The sequence below is a fragment of the Daucus carota genome, chromosome 7, assembly GCF_001625215.2.
Source record: "Daucus carota subsp. sativus chromosome 7, DH1 v3.0, whole genome shotgun sequence".
Taxonomy (NCBI): domain Eukaryota; kingdom Viridiplantae; phylum Streptophyta; class Magnoliopsida; order Apiales; family Apiaceae; genus Daucus; species Daucus carota.
Window position 1 is genome coordinate 8,338,022 of NC_030387.2, and position 19,712 is coordinate 8,357,733.

The following is a 19,712-nucleotide window of genomic DNA, read 5'->3' on the forward strand; positions in this document are numbered from 1 at the left end:
TCGTTTCTTCATGCATTATATCTGTATTAGTTTTACAATTCTTATTTTGAGCAAGTCGAGTTAGACCGTAAGTTCCTACTCCAGAGATACTTGAAGAAACAATTTCACAACCAGGTGGTTTGGTATCCTTCCATGGTATTCCTTTCTTCCATGGGAGTACAGACACATTTTTCAGTCTTTCATATCGATTATCAGCCAAGAAATTTAGGCTTGTTGTTCTGTGTATTACTCAAAATACATGGTTTGTATTTCATCAAGTATTCAGATATGACAATTAGATGGCAATCGGGTCGGGTCGGGTTTCATGAAATCCATATCCACTCCGTTATATTTCGGGTCGGATCGGGTTCGGATATTAAAATGTAAAATCCAAATCCAATTCATCGGGTATTTTTTGGTTCCGGATCGGATTCGGGTTTCAGTCAGATATCTTTAAAAAATATTTAAAAATAAAAAAATTATAAACTTGTTAAAATTATGATAATTAAGTATTTTTTTTTCAAAATTAGGATTATTTGATGATATTATTTGTTTAATTTAGAATAATATAAGCTTAAACCATATTCTTTTTTATTATTACCAATCATTCAATTTATCAATTATAATAAATTTATATAAATATGATTATACTTGAATTATGTGATATAAGACAATAGATCAAATTTTTTTAAATTAATTTATTTAATACCCTCATGTCATTTAATAACTTATTTTATACATAATATTAGTGATGAAGTATTTGTCTTGAATAGAAACCCTTATTCATTTAACCTAATCTACTAATATTGAGATTATATTACATTCATTAAAAAAATTAAATAACATATGTTATATATATGAGTTATGTTCAAAAGAGAACCATTAGACAGATACTCCCTCCGTCCCACCAGGATGTTTACGTTCACTGTTTGCACGCATTTTGAGGCTCTTATAAAAGATAGTTCAATAACGTTTTTTTAAATTATTTTTTTTTGAATAAAAGTTTAAACGTCAAACTTTTTTTCAGGATTTTTTTTAGAATGAAAAACATTATGGAACTATGCTTTATATGAGTCTTAAAATGCGTGCCAAAAAGTAACGTAAAGAACCTGGTGGGACGGAGGGAGTATATTATAAAATAATTTAATATGAATATACTATAGTGTATAAATAATATATGTGTATGTGTGTGTGGGTTCGGTTTTTTTTTCGGATTTCGGGTTCAGATCGGGTTTGGTTCTGATTTCGGATTCCGGATCAGGTTTCGGATCAGTAAAGGTCATATCCAAATCAAAATCCAAAAAAAATCGGGTACAAAAATCAAATCCAAATCCAAAAAATCGGGTTCGGTATATTCAAAAATTTGGATTTCGGATCGGGTATCCGTCGGATCGGATTATTTTGTCATCCCTCTTGATGCAGTACTTCATCAATATATTTCACAGGAATATAATCAGCAAATATTGTGATATACTAATTAAACGGAAGATTACATATGGTTTAGCAAACTTCGTTCAAAGAAACCGGATAAATAAACTTCGTCAATGATATGAATACATCAAACTTATCACCCATCGTTTCTTCATGCACTATATCTGTATTAGTCTTGCAATTCTTATTTTGAGTAAGTCGAGTTAGACCGTAAGCTCCTACTCCGGAGGTACTTGAAGTCTTGAAGAAACAATTTCACAACCAGGTGGTTTGGTATCCTTCCATGGTCTTCCTTTCTTCCATGGTAGTACAGACGAATTTTTCAGTCCTTCATATCGATTATCAGCCAAGAAATTTAGGCCTGTTGTTCCATATATTACTCAGAATACATGGTTTGTATTTCATCAAGTATTCAGATATGACAATTAAAAACACCGATTAGTTTTCTCAATTATATACAAATGCTATAATGTATGCATATATTAAGGGATAGTCAATGTAAGATTATAATTGATTCACTTCATTTGACCTAATTATATTCTTTTTAAAAATATATATAATATATTTGTCTTTTATTAAAAATATATAAAGATTTCATCTCTACACTTCATTTGATTAATAGTTAAATAAAATAAAAACGTCTTTAATAGAGAAGTAAATTAATTATATCATTTCTAATTATATATGTTACATAAATGAATAAGATATTAAATCAATAAATTGGAATCACAGATTATAATTTATATAATGAGATTTTAAACCGCATTAAAAAATGGATACCCTATACTTAATTGAATGTAAATGTTTCTTAAATTTAAGGGATACGCTATATTTAAATTTACATGGTACACTTTAATTTTTAAAGCAATATCATACAAAAAATCTTCTAGAGTGTTTAATAAATGTTAAAATAAGTGGAAATCAAATTATGTTCGACTATGTATCTTTTTTTGCTATGAATTATAGCAGTCTATATTCATGAATCGGAAAATATAAAAATTTCATTATCAAGAACTAAAATTGTGGTGTTAAAAAGTGTTCCACTGATTAGGAATTATAACAAAAACTCTTGATTTGAAAATTAAATGTATTGAATATGGAAACCAATATATATTATACAAAAGAAGATTGTAATAATAACGGCCAATATCAGTTAAATTAAATAAAATTTGACTATTTTTCCTTATTTACATATGGGTTATAGCAGGCTATACTCATGTATCCAAAAATTTTAAAAAGTCAAATATATAACAATTTCATTATCAAGAGCTAAAAATATGGAGTGAAAAAATACTCTATTAATTTGAATTTATAGCAAAAAGTCTTGATTTGAATATTGAATATAATGAATATGGAAACAGCAAAAATTAAATAAAAAAGTATTTTAGTAATTAATGTCAAAATCAGCGGCAATCAAATAATGTTTGACTTCCATATTTGCATATGAGCTATAACACTCTAGATCCATCTATCCGAATATTTAAAAATCTAATATATAAAAACTTCCTTATCAAAAGCAAAAATTTTGGAGTGAAAAAAGACTCCATTAATTTGAAATTATAACAAAAATTCTAGATTTGGAAATTGAAAATGGAAACCACTACATATTATACGAAAAAGGATTAATGCCAAAATCATTAAAAATCATTATTTTGACTAATTTTCCCTATGAGTTAAAAAATGCTAGATTCATGTATCTGGACGGAAATTGCGTCATATTCATTCTCGGTGGCTTTTGACAAAAAACAATGACATACGATAAGATGTAAACAAAAAGTCTAGATAATTAGCAGATGTTGAGGAAAAGTGAATATAAATCTTCACACGATGAGCATCCGATAGTGGCCTGGATGAATTATCTCTATTCAGCAACTGCAAAGAAAACTCAATAACAAAAAGAGGCTCAATAAATTCATTAGAGGACATACATGCATCATAATCACTATTAATACGAAAGGAAATTATGCAAAAATAATGTAAATAAAGTAATTACAAATTATCTTGTCATCTATACAATATAAAAAAACTCAAAAATCGGAACAGAAATACAAAAAAGAGAACATATTCCAATGCTAAGTCATAATCCCATATGCGTAGGTCGTATACTTTCATAAAAGCCTCTATAGCTTTCCAAACTTTCACCCGGTGGCTGCCTTAATCCAATATCAGGTGAATCAAATGAGCGTCCCACATGAGAATCAAAACGCAAAACACTAAGATTACTTTTTGCACAACACAAATCCCAACACGAAGAGTTAAAAATGATGTTCAAAAAATAATCTCAAGTTCTATATCACAACACAAATCTTTCATTTACACAAAGTGTTCGAACCTTTTCTCAAATTCCTGGAGCATGAAATCAATAGAAATCGTGAGGACCGATCTCTCAGCTTTTCTCTATAGTAAATTATCAAACACGTTCAATACAAAATCATGTACTGATTATGATACCTGCAGCGTTCAAACAACAAATTTCAGAAACCCGTTAAACAATAATAGAATGAACAAATATACACAATGGAGCAAATATTTTAAACAAAGAATCGAAAATAGTGCAGACCTATTTCACGGCCAATGGTGTTATTCTCTTTTTGACTTCGAGACGCCATCTTTTGTCGAAGCATCGTCGCAAGAGAACTTTGATGGATATATACTACCTGATGCATACACGGATGAACGCGATTTGTGCAAGATAAGTAGAATTTTATTATATAATACAGTTTATAAGCGCAAAGCAAAGTCCGTAGATAGAGAAATTAATGTGTAAAGAAAGCCAAGATCAGTAGTACTCCAGCAAAATCCGACCGATGACACAAATCAGTTCGAAAGCCAAGCAAGGATTAGAGGCGTGGAAGAAGGAATGGTTTCGAATGTGAAATTCAGATTATCTGCTTTGATCTGATAAGAATATCATATGCAAATAAGTAGTAAAGCTTAAATCTGAACTGACGTCGTGATTAGTGGCACGATTCAAGGATGCATGATTAATGCTATTTTGAAATTCTGATCTTGATATGATGATCGTGATATGATTTGAATGTGCTCTCAGATCCAACGATACTCGGGTCGGGTTTCTCGAAGATCCGAAATGTTTCATCTTAGTGTTCATTTGAATAAGGAAGATGTTGGGTCTAACCGGAAGCTTAATGGGTTGATCCAAGAGCATGTGAAATTACCAAATCAGCCTTAAAATTTTAATTTGATGAAACAAAGTACAACATGTCCAGTGTCCAGTAGCCAAATAATATCATATGAAAAAGAATTGATTTGATTTTGAATTTAAAATAATGATGATTAGTTTCATATCTTGGAGAGTGCTTCAGAAGTCTTTCCATATTTAAATTAGAAATATAGGATGTCAATAACTACATTTAACAGATAAGCTAAAAATTAGTCAATAACACATTCAGAGTTGAGAATTCATGCTTGCGTATTAGTTAAGACAATTTAATATAAAAGCTAGAATGAATGTATAATTTGTGGGATTGTTAAGAGCTGACATATATGAATTAACTGATTAGTTGGTGATTCTGATGTGTCATATTTAAACGTCTTGAAACTGAAATTTTTTTTATATTATTTTTATATATTTTATTTGACTCACAAATAAATAAATAGATAAAAAATACACAGAAAGCTAGAAATTCAGCAATTCTTGGTTAGATTAATTAAATTTTATCTCTTCTTTGCTCGAAGAAAAAAAATAAAAACATAAATCATGATATTTTAAACTGGTCAAATCGATTATCAGCCATGAAATTGAGGTATGTTGTTCCATGTATTTGTAAGCATATGTGGTTTGTATTTCATCAATCATTCATAAATCACAATTTAACAACACTAATTAATTATGTCAATTAAAATCAAAAGCAAGAATGCATGCATAATTGTGGGACTGCCTAAAACTTGACATATATGAATCAGTTGATTAGATGGCGCTGCTGATGTGTCATAATTTAAATACGTGGCTTTATGACGTGGCTTTATTCGAATTATGTGGACTTCTTGACGTGGCATCGTTCAGGAATTATGATATAAATAGATATGATGGTATTCAAATACTGATGGATTTTTTTGGATTTCATAAAATGATGGATTTCATAGCATTGTTTAGTGTATTTTAAGTTTTTTCAAATCCCACCAAAATCCATGAGATTTTGAATCATTGTGCTTAAATCCTAAGAAATCCATATCAAACTCTGCGACATTTTATTAAGAATCCGCGCAAAATCAAAATCACATTCAATCTATTAAAATCCAAAAACCAAAAATAATATCAAAAAAATAACCATGGACTACAAATTATCCGCATGATACGTTTGTGTTAATACGTATTTCTTTGGAAATAGCGTGACTGCAGGGCTTTGGTTAAATTGTAGAGACAGTCTTGTTCACGTTATAATCGCGATTTACGAGGTTTGTTAATGTCTTTTCTATAATGTCACATTCTCATATATTCTATTTGCTTGATTCTTGTATTTTGCCTTTTCGATCACTTGTAGGTCTGGCAGGTTTTTTTGGTTTAGGGCGCAGGGGGGGAAAATATTTGTTCCTCGTTTGTCTTGCAGTTAATTTGGAATTTCTAGCTCAGTTTGTAAAGCGTACGGCTCTTAACCTTGTGGTCGTGTGTTCAAGCCCCATGGCAGTCGTTTAGTTCTTCAGTATTCTCTTTATTTAGTGTTGATTAAGTACATGCTAATCTTCTATGTTGCAGTGAGTCTATTGTTTTGATATATTCTTATATAATTAGGATTCGGTTTATACTACTGAGTGATCTTTGTTTTTTCTATTTATAACTGAATGTGTAGGTTAGACGGTTCACGTCAAAGAATTATCAGTGTTAGATCCCCATTTATTGCCGAATATTCTTTGAAATGGTTTCTAATTTCTATGTACAGAGTTAGATTGTTGTAGAGTTTGAATTCGAAGTAGGAGTGTTAAGATAAGTATCATAGCATCTTTCCAAATTTCGGAATTGGCATCTCCTGAGTTGTAAATTCGAGGAGTCATAGTAGGAGTAAGCACTGAAAATCATTCTACATGTTCTTTAAACCTATTAATCAACTGTAATCATCGAAACTATAATAAAGACTTTTAACCTTGCTTATTTGAATATGATTCTTATTTGATCTTTCAAGCATTGCAAATTAAGCATGATCCATCTCTGTTATCACATCGTTATATTTTATCTATCTTTTATCTTCTTCGGTACAAACACATACAACTGGCTTTACTATCACTGTGTTTATCTCTACATTATATCTATTAGATTGGGTAATCAGAAGGAAGATGAGGAAGAAGTTTAAGAATGGGAGAACCCATGTTTTTACTGTTTCAATAACAACTCAATATTGAAATTATCTTATTGATGCCTCTCAGCCTTTGATTTTGAGGCCCGGCTTAATGGATGATAAACAAGAAGTTCTTCTGATTGGGGGACTACCAGATCGTGCCTCATGACTATGGATCATGCCAGTAGCAGCAGAGCGTATCCACGGCTCCACTCCAAACCTTCACTATTAAGTTGTAACTCATAAGCTCTCTCTTCTAAATCGGCCATCTGGTGATCCCCCAGTTCTTCTTTATATGAATTATATATATAAGTCTCTCAGATAACTTTGTATGTGGATTCAATAGACCAGTTTCAGGTGTTAGATTATCTTCTTTTGAACTGATAAGTATACTAGGGGTTCACTGACTTCTTGTTTGTGTGTGTGTGCTGTACAGTTCTATGGGATTTTTATTTGCTATATTTTTTAGCTTTTAGCTTCTGGTATTCATGGCCATAGCTTCTTGGTTCCTTATCACAGGTGTCCGTCTAGGTGGTAGAATGCTTACTAAGTTAAATTTTGTAATGAACTGCAATTAAAATTCCAGTATTAAAAAATATATAAAGAAGCTCGAGTATGATCAAAGGTAGATAGTAAGATTATGTTCTTGTGCATATGTCAACATCTTAGCTCCACATTATTACGATTTGATATAGACAGTAATAATGTACCCTGTAATGCTCTATGAATAGAGCATCTTGTGTGCATTCAATACCCGAACAAAGTTCTGGGTAAAATGAGTAAATAGCTGGAACAATTAAAATAATGATATCTCATTCTTCAGCTAGCCTGTTGTTTAACATCCATGGCTATTGAAATCAAACAAATGTCACCTCCGACGAGGAAAGAAAGTGATCATTGAGGAGAATTTTTATATATGTTATTAATTAGTTGATATAGATCTAGTGTAAAGGTAAAAGTAGGGATTTATTTATATGTTCTAATTCAGGGGTTAGTAGTTTTTTAAGTAGGTTATTAATAACAAGCCAAGTTGTTTATAGGTCTCAGGTTATGTTTAAAGGGTTCGTATTTCCTATATGTAACCCTCAAATTAGTTTAGACTTAATTACTGGAATAGTACTGAGTTATTGAATCGAGTCTCTTCTTGGGTTGGCAATCATAATTCTTGTCCCTCCATCGGTTAGAGATCCTTGGATAGCTGATTATCTGTGGTTTATCCACCCAAGTTTTCTTTTTTATCGTTGTAATATCTTATATTCTCTTCCATAGTCTGCCCTGCATCAAACACTCTGTTGTTTTACTTGATGAGCCACTTGCGTGTCTTTGTATTATCAGTAAATAGACACCTGGTAATATTGAATGCTATTTTGTAGAAACTATCTCCATCTACTTTTTTTTTTTTTTAACTGTATTTCATTCAAGTATTCAACTAACATGATTTGATCATTATAAATTATCCTTCTTCAGTTTTGATCAACCATGTGTTTATATGTATCATTTTTTCTAATTTATATTTTGTCTGGAATCAGAATTCTAAATGAATTCAATCATCTTAAAATGGAAATTTCATTTATGCTAAAATCAAAATCTTTTGATCATCAAATTCATGGCGAGCTGCAGATTGTTACTGCGTTTACTGTTCTTTTGCTGCTGATACTGTGTTTACTGTTTGTCGTTGTAATATATTATCTTCACTCTTCAGTAGTTAGTACATGTTACTTCTATATTGCTTTTCTGGTTACTGGTAAAATCCTTTGTTATCTATCACTTAAAGTGTGGTAAGTTTTTCCTTTCCGGGGCACAGCAATAGCTTCTTGAGGTTTTTTACAGTTATATTAGTATTTTCAACAGTCAGCCCGTCTAGCTCAGTTGGTAGAGCGCAAGGCTCTTAACCTTGTGGTCGTGGGTTCGAGCCCCACGGTGGGCGACTTTTTGGACATGGAATCCGAATTAGGCAAAACTGTAAAAGTATGGTAAAAATTCAAAACTACACCTGTCTGGTACTGATTAACCTTACCTGCTGATCTCTGTTTTATTCTAAGCTTCTTGATCTTCGTTCTAAGCAAACTCGCAGGGGACGACCCACTTTGGACATGGGAGCCGTTTATGGTAAAACCATAAAAGTTTAGTGCAAATTCAAGACTATACCCATCTGGTACTGATTTACCTTAGCTGCTGATCTTTGGTTTATTTAAGCATGAGTATGCAGTATAGAGCCGATTATCTACCTCTGTTCTCTTCTTTAAACTTTGTTGATTAAGCCTGCATGCTGATATTAATTTGTGTTCTAAGAAACGTGTATACAATCTCAGTCGGGCATATCAAATTACCAAATTTATCTATTAATTCTAGTATACTTTCTACCTGTTTTCTTTGAAATTGAAATTGAAATTGAAATTGAAATTGAAATTGAAATGGTTGGTTAGATCTTTCTTTTCTCTCCTTATAATCGAAATGGTTGGTTAGAAGTTGTACTTGTACATCAAAGTTTTATCTGTGCTAGATCCTCATTTTATTGCTGAATGACCTTTGAATAGTGGCCAAGTACTGAGGTGATAGAGTTATATACTGGCCACGCATGAATGTTCCTTTTATCTTTCCAAATTTGAGAATTGGCATCGGCAGAGTTGGAAAGGAATTTTTTCAGGTCACGGTAGAAATAAGCATTAAAAATCATTCTACTTATGCATTGATCTTATCATCTAGTTCCACACTATTAAAATCTTTCACAATATTATTTGTCGTCTTCACTACTAACAAGTGAAATCATCACATTTCACATATTCTTATCTCTTCTCTAGATAAATAATACTTGTTATCTCTTGGAAGGATGACCATAAGAAATGAAGATGAGATATAATTAACAAGTGAGAGGAGAATCCTAATTCTTACTGTTTTCGTGAGCATATATAATCTCTTGGAGAAACATCATTCTTGATGCTTCCCTTCTGACCCCAACTCAATAGATAAGTAGTTGATGAACAGGAAGCTTGTGTGATTGGGAGACACCCAGATTGTAACAGACTTTAGAGTTTGGATCATCACAGTAGCAGCAGATTTCATCTGGTAAACCCTCATTTCTTATCTTCTCTATGCTTATTATGTTATGTAATTTTCTCTGATATATTTGTATGTGGATTCTATACAGCCGTTTCAGGTGTTTGATTTAGCTTTCCGGGAACCAATGAACATAGTATGTTTTCACTGACTTCTTGATTTTGTGTGTTTGCGAGTTGTTTTATAATTTTTGTTAATTATAAACTTAGTTTTTAGCTTCTGGTATATATATATATGATCATAGCTTCCTGGTTCCTTATTACAGGTCTCCATTTATACAGTAAAATGCTTACTGTAGGTTAATTTATGTTATGGACTGCAGTAGAATGCTCGAGTTAGATGGATACTTAAATTATGTGCCTCTTGTGCAAATGAAAAAAATCTCCAGTTCCTCATTCTTCGGCCCATAGATGATTAATAGTATTAAACGAATGTCACGTCTCTTTAGTTCTTTACAATAAGCCACTTGTATTTGCTTGTAATATCGCAGAATTGACACCTAGACCTGGTACTCTTTTGTGCTATCTTGTCTTCCTTTTCTTGTATTATGCTTAGCTACTATCCCTCTTGTTAAATTTCTATTTTTCTGCAGACTGCAGCCTACTTTTAGGCTTAAAGGTTGCTACCACTTTTTATGAAATTTTAACATCCTGCCCGTCTAGCTCAGTTGGTAGAGCGCAAGGCTCTTAACCTTGTGGTCGTGGGTTCGAGCCCCACGGTGGGCGGCCTTCGGTTTGTTTTTTTTTTTTGATGAGGTTTTATTTTGTTGCATTATGGTGTATATATGCTATTAATTCACTTTGATAAATTTCCTCTAATCATGAAAATATGCTTTTATTATTGGATACAGTATTCAACAAAACAGTCGTAACTGTACATCAGTACATGGAGAAGATTCTAGTACACCGTAATCCAAGTATCAGAATTTTCATTGCTGTTTCTTACCGTTTCTTCTATTCTTCTTGGTGTTCTTCTTCACTCTCCTTTTCTCAATTTTCTGGTCATTGCCTGCTCCATCAAGAATCATATCTACTACCTTTTCTCCTTCAACAGTTGCTTCACTAGTTGCAATCTTCTTGTCTTGAAGGAACTTGACAAGCCCCTTGAGGGAAACATCTGCTTCTTCACTCTTCATGAGTTGTTCTGCTATTTCTGCTGGAGTAGCTTCTACCTCTGCAACGAGTTTTTCAATCTCAGTGAACAACTTGTGATTGTTAATCCCTAGGTAATTGGAAACAAGTATCTTGAACCCACTGGGAGTACAATAAGACATGTGAATGTGCATGTCCATGCGACCAGGCCTCAACAATGCAGGGTCTAGTCTATCTTTGTGGTTTGTTGTGAACACGATGATTCTTTCATCTCCACAGCTTGACCAGAGCCCATCAATGAAATTCAGTAAGCCCGACAATGTCAACTGTCAAATCATGAATATCATTATGTCATACTAGTGTACCAGAGAATTCTTGAGATGACTAAACCTTTCAAGTGTTCCAACGAATACCAGGTACTTGGAACTTTGAAAGTATATATAGAAAATATATGATAAAATTTCATGTCAAGTGTTGAATTACCTTTTGGTTATTCTGGTCGTAATTCTCATCTAGTCGATCCTTCAACTCAATGCTGCAATCAATGTCTTCAATAACAAGAATAGATCGATTTGCAGTGGAGGCTAAGGTGTTTTTGAGGTCTGCATTGCGTTGGAGACTTGTGAGCTCTAGGTCATAAATGTCAAACTTTAGATAATTAGCCATGGCAGCAATCATGCTTGATTTTCCGGTGCCAGGGGGGCCATATAGCAGATAACCACGCTTCCATGCTTTGCCAACTCTGCGGTAGTAATCTCTTCTTCTAACAAACCTGTCCAAGTCATCTATCACTTCCTTCTTTAGTGCTGGATCGAGTGCTAAAGTGTCAAAAGTGCAAGGATGGTTTAGTTCCGTGTCTCCATAATAGCTCCCCAGTGAGTAAAGCTTTACAACCTGGTTCTGTTCTTTAATACTTTTCCCCCTCTCCATAACATGAGCTAGGTAAGATGTCAACACGACTTCCTTGTCCTTTCTGTTGAATCTGAGCTCAAATGATTTGCGTTCTACATGTTCAGAGGACAAAAGGTTGTCATAGTCGAAGCTTGTCTTCTGGGATTCAATGGATATCATCTCCCATGTAACTTGAATCCCCTCAAATACATCAACGATCTTTTCCCCTTTGTTCATAGAGAGTGAGATAGCAGTGTCTTGTGGTCCCTTAAAGGCCTTCAGTTGACCAACAGAAGGCGTGATTTTAGTGCGCAGGTACGCTTCAGATGACTCATAAATCTGGTTCAGCGCTAGTCCTCTGTATTCATCAATGACAAGCGTGATTTGGGGCGAGAGCCGACTTCCCAGTAAGCCTCCGAGCTTAAACAATATCTTCTCTTGGACTCCTGCAGGTAAAATCTGGCTGCCTATGTTTTGGACATCACTGATAACTGTCCTAACAAGCATACTTGATGCAGCAAAAGTAGTGTATGCTGAAAATACAGATGATGTCAAGGCTGCATTTATCAGTGAATACATGTTGCTCTTTTGGAAAGTATCTGCTGCTATGATATTAAAAACAACTTGTGAGCTTATAAGTTACTTATATGTCTCTCCTATATATAGTACATATGCAATCAGGTGTGGTATGAATATCTTTCAGTGTAAGCTTTTATGAATTGGTAGTGCATGATTGCAGTAACTAGTTTGCTCTGTAAGTTGTTTTTCTGAGATTAAATGGTCCTGCACTTGGTCAAATAGCTTCTCCAGCAATTATCTTCACTATTATCTTCTTGACTAATTCTTTCCCACATGGGGTCTCAAGAGAATGGTCAATGAATTTCAAGGATTCACACAGAATAATAACGTGACTACAAGCTTAAAGACCCCTCCCGATATCAAGCCGCTTGTGTCATCTAAAAAGTTAAATTCTTTAAGGACCCGATTTATTTTGACGGAGAAATGAATCAAAATGATATAAAGAGGCACAAAATAAGATAAATTGAATCAAAATGATATAAAGAGGCACAAAATAAGATAAATTGCGGGTCGCTTCAAAAAAATTCTATTTTCAAATATATGTTAGAAAAATTCATGAGTAAATTTGTTCTCAAAATTACTAAAAATAAGATTTTAGAAAAGATAAGGTAAGTTGTACTTCATCTGTACCTCTAATTTCTTTATGACTTTCTTTCACTATTTGGCATTTATTTTATGATATATATGAGGTACAGTTTCATAATCTATTTTTAAAATTTATTTTTTTTATAAAATTTTAAACATTATTATATTTATAAAAACAAAAAATTTAAAATAATTTATAAAATTATATATATCAAAAAGAATTGAGAGGATATAGATACTAATATGTATTTGATGTTTTTAATATTGTTATATATTATTTAGAGATTGGGTGGATCTACTCTCTGTGTTGTATATATATATTTTCGGTGGTTGCATAATAGGAGCCCGTCCTTCTGGCGTCAAATGTTGAGATATAAGCGGAAATGTATATTTTATACTCACTAATTCCCAACCTTACGATAGGAGTTTTATCTTTAATTTTCAACCTCCTGCTATGTGTCTTCTTTCTACTTATAAACCCCTGACATATGCTTGGCAGGTGGCTTTCAGTGAGCTTTTTTCTTAGGTTATTATTGGTCTTTTATCCTTCTTGACGTTAAGGCCCAACACTATAGACTTCAAGCCCACGGAGCAATTCATGTCTGATATAGAACTACTTCACGATTTTGATCATTATGATTACACAACTAAAGAGTTCCATGAACAATAGTAGCATATCCCATGAATAATCGTAACATATGTATAGTATATTTAGCAAAAAAAACATATGTATAGTATAGTGCATATCATGTGCTACACAATTAGATTCTCATCCCAAGCACCAACATTGCAAGAGCAGACATGAGTTACCAATGCCCGGTCAGGACATATGGTAATCTACACGACTTTATAATCATTAGTAACAGGATCAAAACTGATTCCCATACTAGAAGTCATATTGAAAACACTATCAAAATCAATTCCATACTGGAATTACTCATATTGAAAACACTTGTACAGATCAGTTGTGGGGTTCCATAATCCAATACATTATCCGCAAGGAAACAGAAAATCATCCTAGTTGTGATGGTTTGACCATTAATAAATCTCCAAATATTTAGAAAATTGATAGGGTGAGCTTCGGAGACAGGCAGGGCTATGGGGAACACCTAAAAATGAGACTTTTAGTATTAGATACGTGAAGTTGAGAAAATCAATGGAGAATCGTGGGCATTAGTTTTAAAAGCTGCATGGCTTACAAAACTACCAATTAATCGCGTCGTTTACACAAATTAAACCTTGTAAAATTACTATATGTCAATATATACTCATACTAAGTTTGTATGCGCCTGGCGAAGGCGGCTCCAACATACTGGAGGTCAAATTTGTTACATACTAAGCTTCCTAAATGATTCTTCTTATAATTTGTTACACAAAATATTCAGTCAAATTTTTAATCAAGTTCAGCTTCCATTTTCTTCTCTATAGATAACATAGTCAAACGTTCAACCTCTCATTGGACATAGTTAACCGAAAGTATTTTTTTATCTACTTCAACTTGGAGCAACTTCTCTCAACAGTAGCTACAGTAACGGGTATGCTCAGTATTATTCTATTCAAACACTTCAATTGGTTTGTTTAATTTATCTGGTAGTGACTTTCTCAGCAATTACAACTTCGGAGATAATTCAAGTCCATCAACATCAGAGCTATTATCATGTCCCAAAACATTCTCAAGAGTAGCACATATATTTTCTAAACTTTCATCATTTATACCTTTCAATCTGCCCAAACCAAATAAGAACCCAAAAATTTCTTCATATATTTTAAACTACATGAATCTTGTCTGAACTAAGAAACTGATATTATCAATCATAACTAGAAAAATATTGATTCAGAAATATTCTTCAACAAATTGAATTGGTTCATATTACGAAATTTATGAAAAGTGGGTTCAATTTCCAGTTTTGAAGAAATCTTTTTAGCTTGACTCTTTGCGGTTTCAAATTCACTTTTAATGTACTCTTCTAAAAAAGGATTAGACCTTGTAACAGACACACGCATTTTTCGACGACATTTATATCTTTACCTTGGAGAATATTCTTACTGACTTTTCTCACTTTTTCAAAATTTCGTACCAAATTACCAAGCTAATAATAAAATCAAACTTCTGAAATTCAAAATTTATCAAAGACTTTGCATCACTTCTTATGGTTGCGTCATTGTTGTGTTCTACCATATGCAACAACGCTTCTCTTACTTGAGGAGTTTGAAATCGTAATGGCTTTACACTAGTAAGACGACTCTAGTAGTTTCATTAACTCACAGAATTCTAAGAAAGAACTCATCCACTGTTATTGGATTTGTAAAAACTTTAACACATCTCAACATAAGAGACATTTGTTCATCATGACTCACATCTGAAGTACATCAAGAATTACAGAAAAGTATTTTGCGTCTTCAACAATATTAATAAATTTGTTCTTGAACTCGTTGGTTGATAAAAGTATCATATCATTTTTAATATCATGACCAAGATAATGTAAATGATACGTCTAAGGTGTTCTTCCATTATAGGGTCAAATTCAGCAATCATTCGGATCATACTCATAAAAAATCCATTAGTTTGATCATCAAGTTTCTCATCACTCTCCTCTCAAAAAAAAATTCTCATTACTCTCGCGAAATGTCAAATCATTTCCGACTAGAGTTTTAACAACACGCATTATTTTTTCAAAACTTTTCTCTCCTTTTTTATGGCTATCTCATTAAAAGAATCAATTGCATTTTCTTTCTTCAACCTTGTTTCAGTCTCCACCCAATCAGTTAAACTAGGTGATCAGTACTATTTTCATGCTCATTAAGTGTAAAATATATATATTTTTCCAATCATTATACCCAGTAGTTGTTGTAGTTTAAGGACTTGATAGTTGACAGAACACTTTTTTTTTTTAAATTAACACACAACAAAAGCAAAATACTTTGTCATTTTTCTAAGAATATATTAGCCATGGTCGATCCAGCTTTTCACCATTTCTCAAAGATCGAGTGTAATGCTTATTATTAAAATTTTTATTCATTGTATTAACAGGATATACATTTCATCTATAACATTTGGCGGTCCTTTTTTCACCAAAAAATCAATTATTTTTTTAACATATGTTTCTTCCAATTTCCTAGATGCAATAAATATCTAAATTTTCATTGTTTACATCCTAATTCCCGGTCACGAATGCTCTAGACTTCATCGGCCATGATTTAAATTATAGTTATCCACGATCACAGTTTCAGACAAAATCTGATTAGAAGATGTATTCAAATTGTCATCATTCACAACTATACTTTCAGTATGCAAAGATTCATCAAGAATAATTGTAGGCTTCACAAACCTATTTATGGACCCTGTGGGAGATTTATGAGTTTTTCCTCTCTTTCTTTTCTTTTCCTTTTCTTTTCGGACTTCCAGATGCAAATTTTTTTTTTACCCGTCATATTAAAACCCTAAGAATTAAAATTAAATCAAGTAATTGAACAAGAAAATATCAAGGGATTATACACATGAGCAGAGAAGTAAAGGTTTAGGCTGGGTAGTCTACTTAGAAATTATAAGAATCTCTACAGGTATTTTTTATCAATCTGATGAATAGGATTTAAAGATAAATTGAGTTGATGGAATAAGAAAGGAGGAGGTCTTTTCTCTTTTGTTTAACGGTCATCGGGGCTTCCACCGGATCTCTGCCGGTGGATAACCCCGAAATCTTTTATTTTCTTTGTGTTTTTAAAGTTTCCCTAAAATCTTCGATATTAGGTTAAGATTGGTCTGTTTTTTCTTAGGTTCTGGTATTAGTTTGTTTTTTCGGATCTAAGGATCCAAAGTCTTTTCCGATTTGGCCTTCTTTTCTTAGATCTCAATTCCACGGAGCTACGAATTTCTCATTCTTACCAGTGATTTTGTTCTCGAAAGTGATCTGAGTTATCTTATTTTTGTGGATTGGTTCTTCAGATTTAAGGATTATCTTGGTTCAGCTACTATTTCATTTACGCAATCTAAAGTTGCTAGTTTGTCACGTTTAGCTCGCGTTGGTTTTGTTTTTTTTTCCTCACCGTTTGTTTGAGTTTTGTTATTTTCTCACCGTTTGTGTGAGTATGGTGCTTGATTTAGTAATAAAAATTGTTAGGGGATTGCATTCTCAGTTGATAGCTCAAACTGGTTATGGCGGAAGCGAAAGTAGCGAAGCATGTGTAGATATCATCTTCAAATCACGTGATTTTTTTCTCCAAGAAAGGATTAATCGGTGATTTTTCTGTATTTTGTTTTTTGTTTGTTCGACGCGACTGTTTACGTAGATGCCGTATGTTTTTTTATTATTGAATTAACTCATTTATCAAAAAAGAAAAAAAAAAAAAAGGAGGAGGTCTTAGTATAAACGGGTGGCGAGAGATAAGTTTTCTTATTAATCTTATTTCACATTATCATATTATTTTTAAAATTGTTCTTTTATTTATCTGTCTTGATTAGGTTGTATTTGTACATTATTCATTTTCACTTAATCTTAATTCCAATTTTAAATTTAAGAAGAAAAAGTTCGTCAAATTTTCGTGAAAGGGAAAATTAAACGAGATAAGCCGGGGTGATTATGCCCCTATTTTGGCAACCAATATACGGAGAAAATAGTTTTTATTTTTCTTTAAAATATATTTTTTAATAATCTTTTTGTATATAAGTTGCTTGTATGTTTAATACAGAAAAGTAATGAACAACAGATACGAACCAAAATAGAAAATGACGCTCCAGCTAGTATATAGATAGCCGGATTAAATTAATGGAAAAGCCGTCCATACCTTCCAAGCCCACCTAGTTATTATCGTCAAACCAACAATAAACAATTACCCTGTGTTAATTAAGAAAAATGTTTGGTGCACATAAATGGGCACAAAATTTTGTACATAATGACATGTATTGGATTTTAACTGGAATGAGCTCCCTGTATTTGCATCAACCAACCAATTAAAACCCACCATATGCATTGCCATATCATTATGTACAAAAATTTTGTACACAATTTTGTGCACCTGGCACTACTCGTTAATTAATCATGTACTCCCTCTGTCCCATTTAATTCTATACGTTTCTTTTTAACTGCTCGACACGCATTTCAATGCTCTTATAAAATATAGTTCCGTAACTTCTTTTTGAGATTTTCTTTTTCTGTATAAAAATATAACATCCAAACTTTAATACAGAAAAGAAAAATTTTAAAAACAAATTGCACAACTACACTTTGCAGGAGCATTAAAGTCCGTGCCGCGTCCCCGTCCCCCAATGTATACAACTCAGGGGGACGGAGGGAGTAATTTACACAAAACGCAAACAAACGCCACCTTTTGTTGCCTAGTTTGCATGCTATACCACATTTCCCCATTTCTCATCCCTACTATCATCTCTCTCTCTCTCCCATCTCTCTCCATCTTTTTGGATCTTTATACACAACTATTAATCATGAAGTATTTGCAAAAATGATGAAAGTGAATCAAATAAAAAAATTCATACCCAAATGTTTACTTTTTTCTATTTTCTTGTCCATTATTCTCCTCTTTCTTATTTCTCTAAAATACAACTTTAAACCCGAAACTCCTCCCCAGACCGAAAATAAAGATATACGGATCAGACCCGGATATCCATCCTACGACTCCTACATTCAGCGTCAGCTTAACAAGACCCTTAACCCGAAATTGCGTGAAATATGGACGACCCGAGATTGGGACCGAAAAATACAAGTCTTTTCTATTTTTTTCGACAACTTGAAACGTGAAAATCTGTTAACAAACTCTTCGAAAGCTCTTTGTATTGGAGCTCGGGTCGGGCAAGAAGTGGAGGCTCTAAAACGGGTCGGAGTAACCGACTCGGTTGGCATTGACTTGGTACCGTACCCGCCACTTGTCATCGAGGGTGATTTTCATAACCAACCGTTTCATAACGAGACTTTTGATTTCGAGTTCTCTAACGTATTTGATCATGCATTATATCCTGACAAGTTTGTGGCGGAGATCGAACGGACGTTGAAGGCCGGGGGAATTTGCGTTCTACACGTGGCAGTTTCGAGACGGGCTGATAAGTACTCTGCAAACGATTTGTACAATGTTAGAGGACTTAAAGCATTGTTTCTGAGATCAGACTGTGTTCATGTTAGGAAAGTTGACGGGTTTGGGTTGGATACAGAAGTAGTTTTCAGAAAAAGGAATTCATGAGCTTGCTTTGTTTTATTTTTCATAGCATTTTTTTATTGGTATTATGGTTTTTAGGGCTGTTTCGCAAACCATGAGAAGCAGTTCTTCTGGTTTTTAGGGCTGTTTCGCAAACCATGAGAAGCACTTCTTCTCCAGAGAAGTTGGCTTGTGATTTTTTTAACCCGTTTGTGTAAAAAAACTAAAAAAGCAGAACCACGAAGTTACAAATGCTAGATTTTCTCTCAGAGTTCTGCTTCTTTTCCAAACACTTTAATCACTTACAAGTCTTAACTTGCTTCTAATTTCTAATTCACTTCTTTATTTTAATCAAGAAGCACTTTTTTTAAGCTAACCCAAACGGCCCTTAGTGTATCCATAGACACATACTAAACACTAATGGGGTGTATTCGATTGGGATTTTAATGGATTGTTTTTAGTTTATGGATTTTAATGGATTGTATAGGAATTTGATTTTATGCGGATTCTTGATAAAATGTCGCAGAGTTGATAGGATTTAGGTACAATGCTTCAAAATCCCATTGATTTTAGTGGGATTTCAAAAAACTTAAAATACACTGAAGAATTCCACAAAATCCATCATTTTATGAAATCAAAAAAAATCCATCAGCATTTGAATACC

The 19,712-nt window shown here is 33.0% G+C and overlaps 2 protein-coding genes, 1 long non-coding RNA gene and 2 other non-coding genes across 5 annotated transcripts; 4 read left to right on the plus strand and 1 right to left on the minus strand.

Annotated features, from left to right (window-relative positions):
• Positions 1-5,798: 5,798 nt before the first annotated feature.
• Positions 5,799-10,577, plus strand: LOC108194143 (uncharacterized). The gene is made up of 3 exons (XR_010285280.1): positions 5,799-6,011; positions 6,790-9,767; positions 9,850-10,577. It is a non-coding gene; the product is annotated as an uncharacterized LOC108194143 (long non-coding RNA).
• Positions 8,556-8,628, plus strand: TRNAK-CUU (transfer RNA lysine (anticodon CUU)). The gene has a single exon. It is a non-coding gene; the product is annotated as a tRNA-Lys (tRNA).
• TRNAK-CUU (transfer RNA lysine (anticodon CUU)) lies at positions 10,411-10,483 on the plus strand. The gene has a single exon. It is a non-coding gene; the product is annotated as a tRNA-Lys (tRNA).
• LOC108194142 (AAA-ATPase At3g50940) lies at positions 10,574-12,319 on the minus strand. Its single transcript, XM_017361048.2, has 2 exons — positions 11,333-12,319; positions 10,574-11,175 (listed from the first exon to the last, which is right to left on the minus strand). Exons 1-2 carry the CDS (start codon positions 12,317-12,319, stop codon positions 10,687-10,689), a joined length of 1,476 nt encoding a protein of 491 aa, XP_017216537.1. The 3' UTR covers positions 10,574-10,686.
• Positions 12,320-18,252: 5,933 nt separating this feature from the next.
• Positions 18,253-19,300, plus strand: LOC108194585 (uncharacterized). The gene has a single exon (XM_017361544.2). The coding sequence runs from the start codon at positions 18,362-18,364 to the stop codon at positions 19,091-19,093; it is 732 nt and encodes a 243-aa protein (XP_017217033.1). The 5' UTR covers positions 18,253-18,361; the 3' UTR covers positions 19,094-19,300.
• The last annotated feature ends 412 nt before the right edge of the window (positions 19,301-19,712 follow it).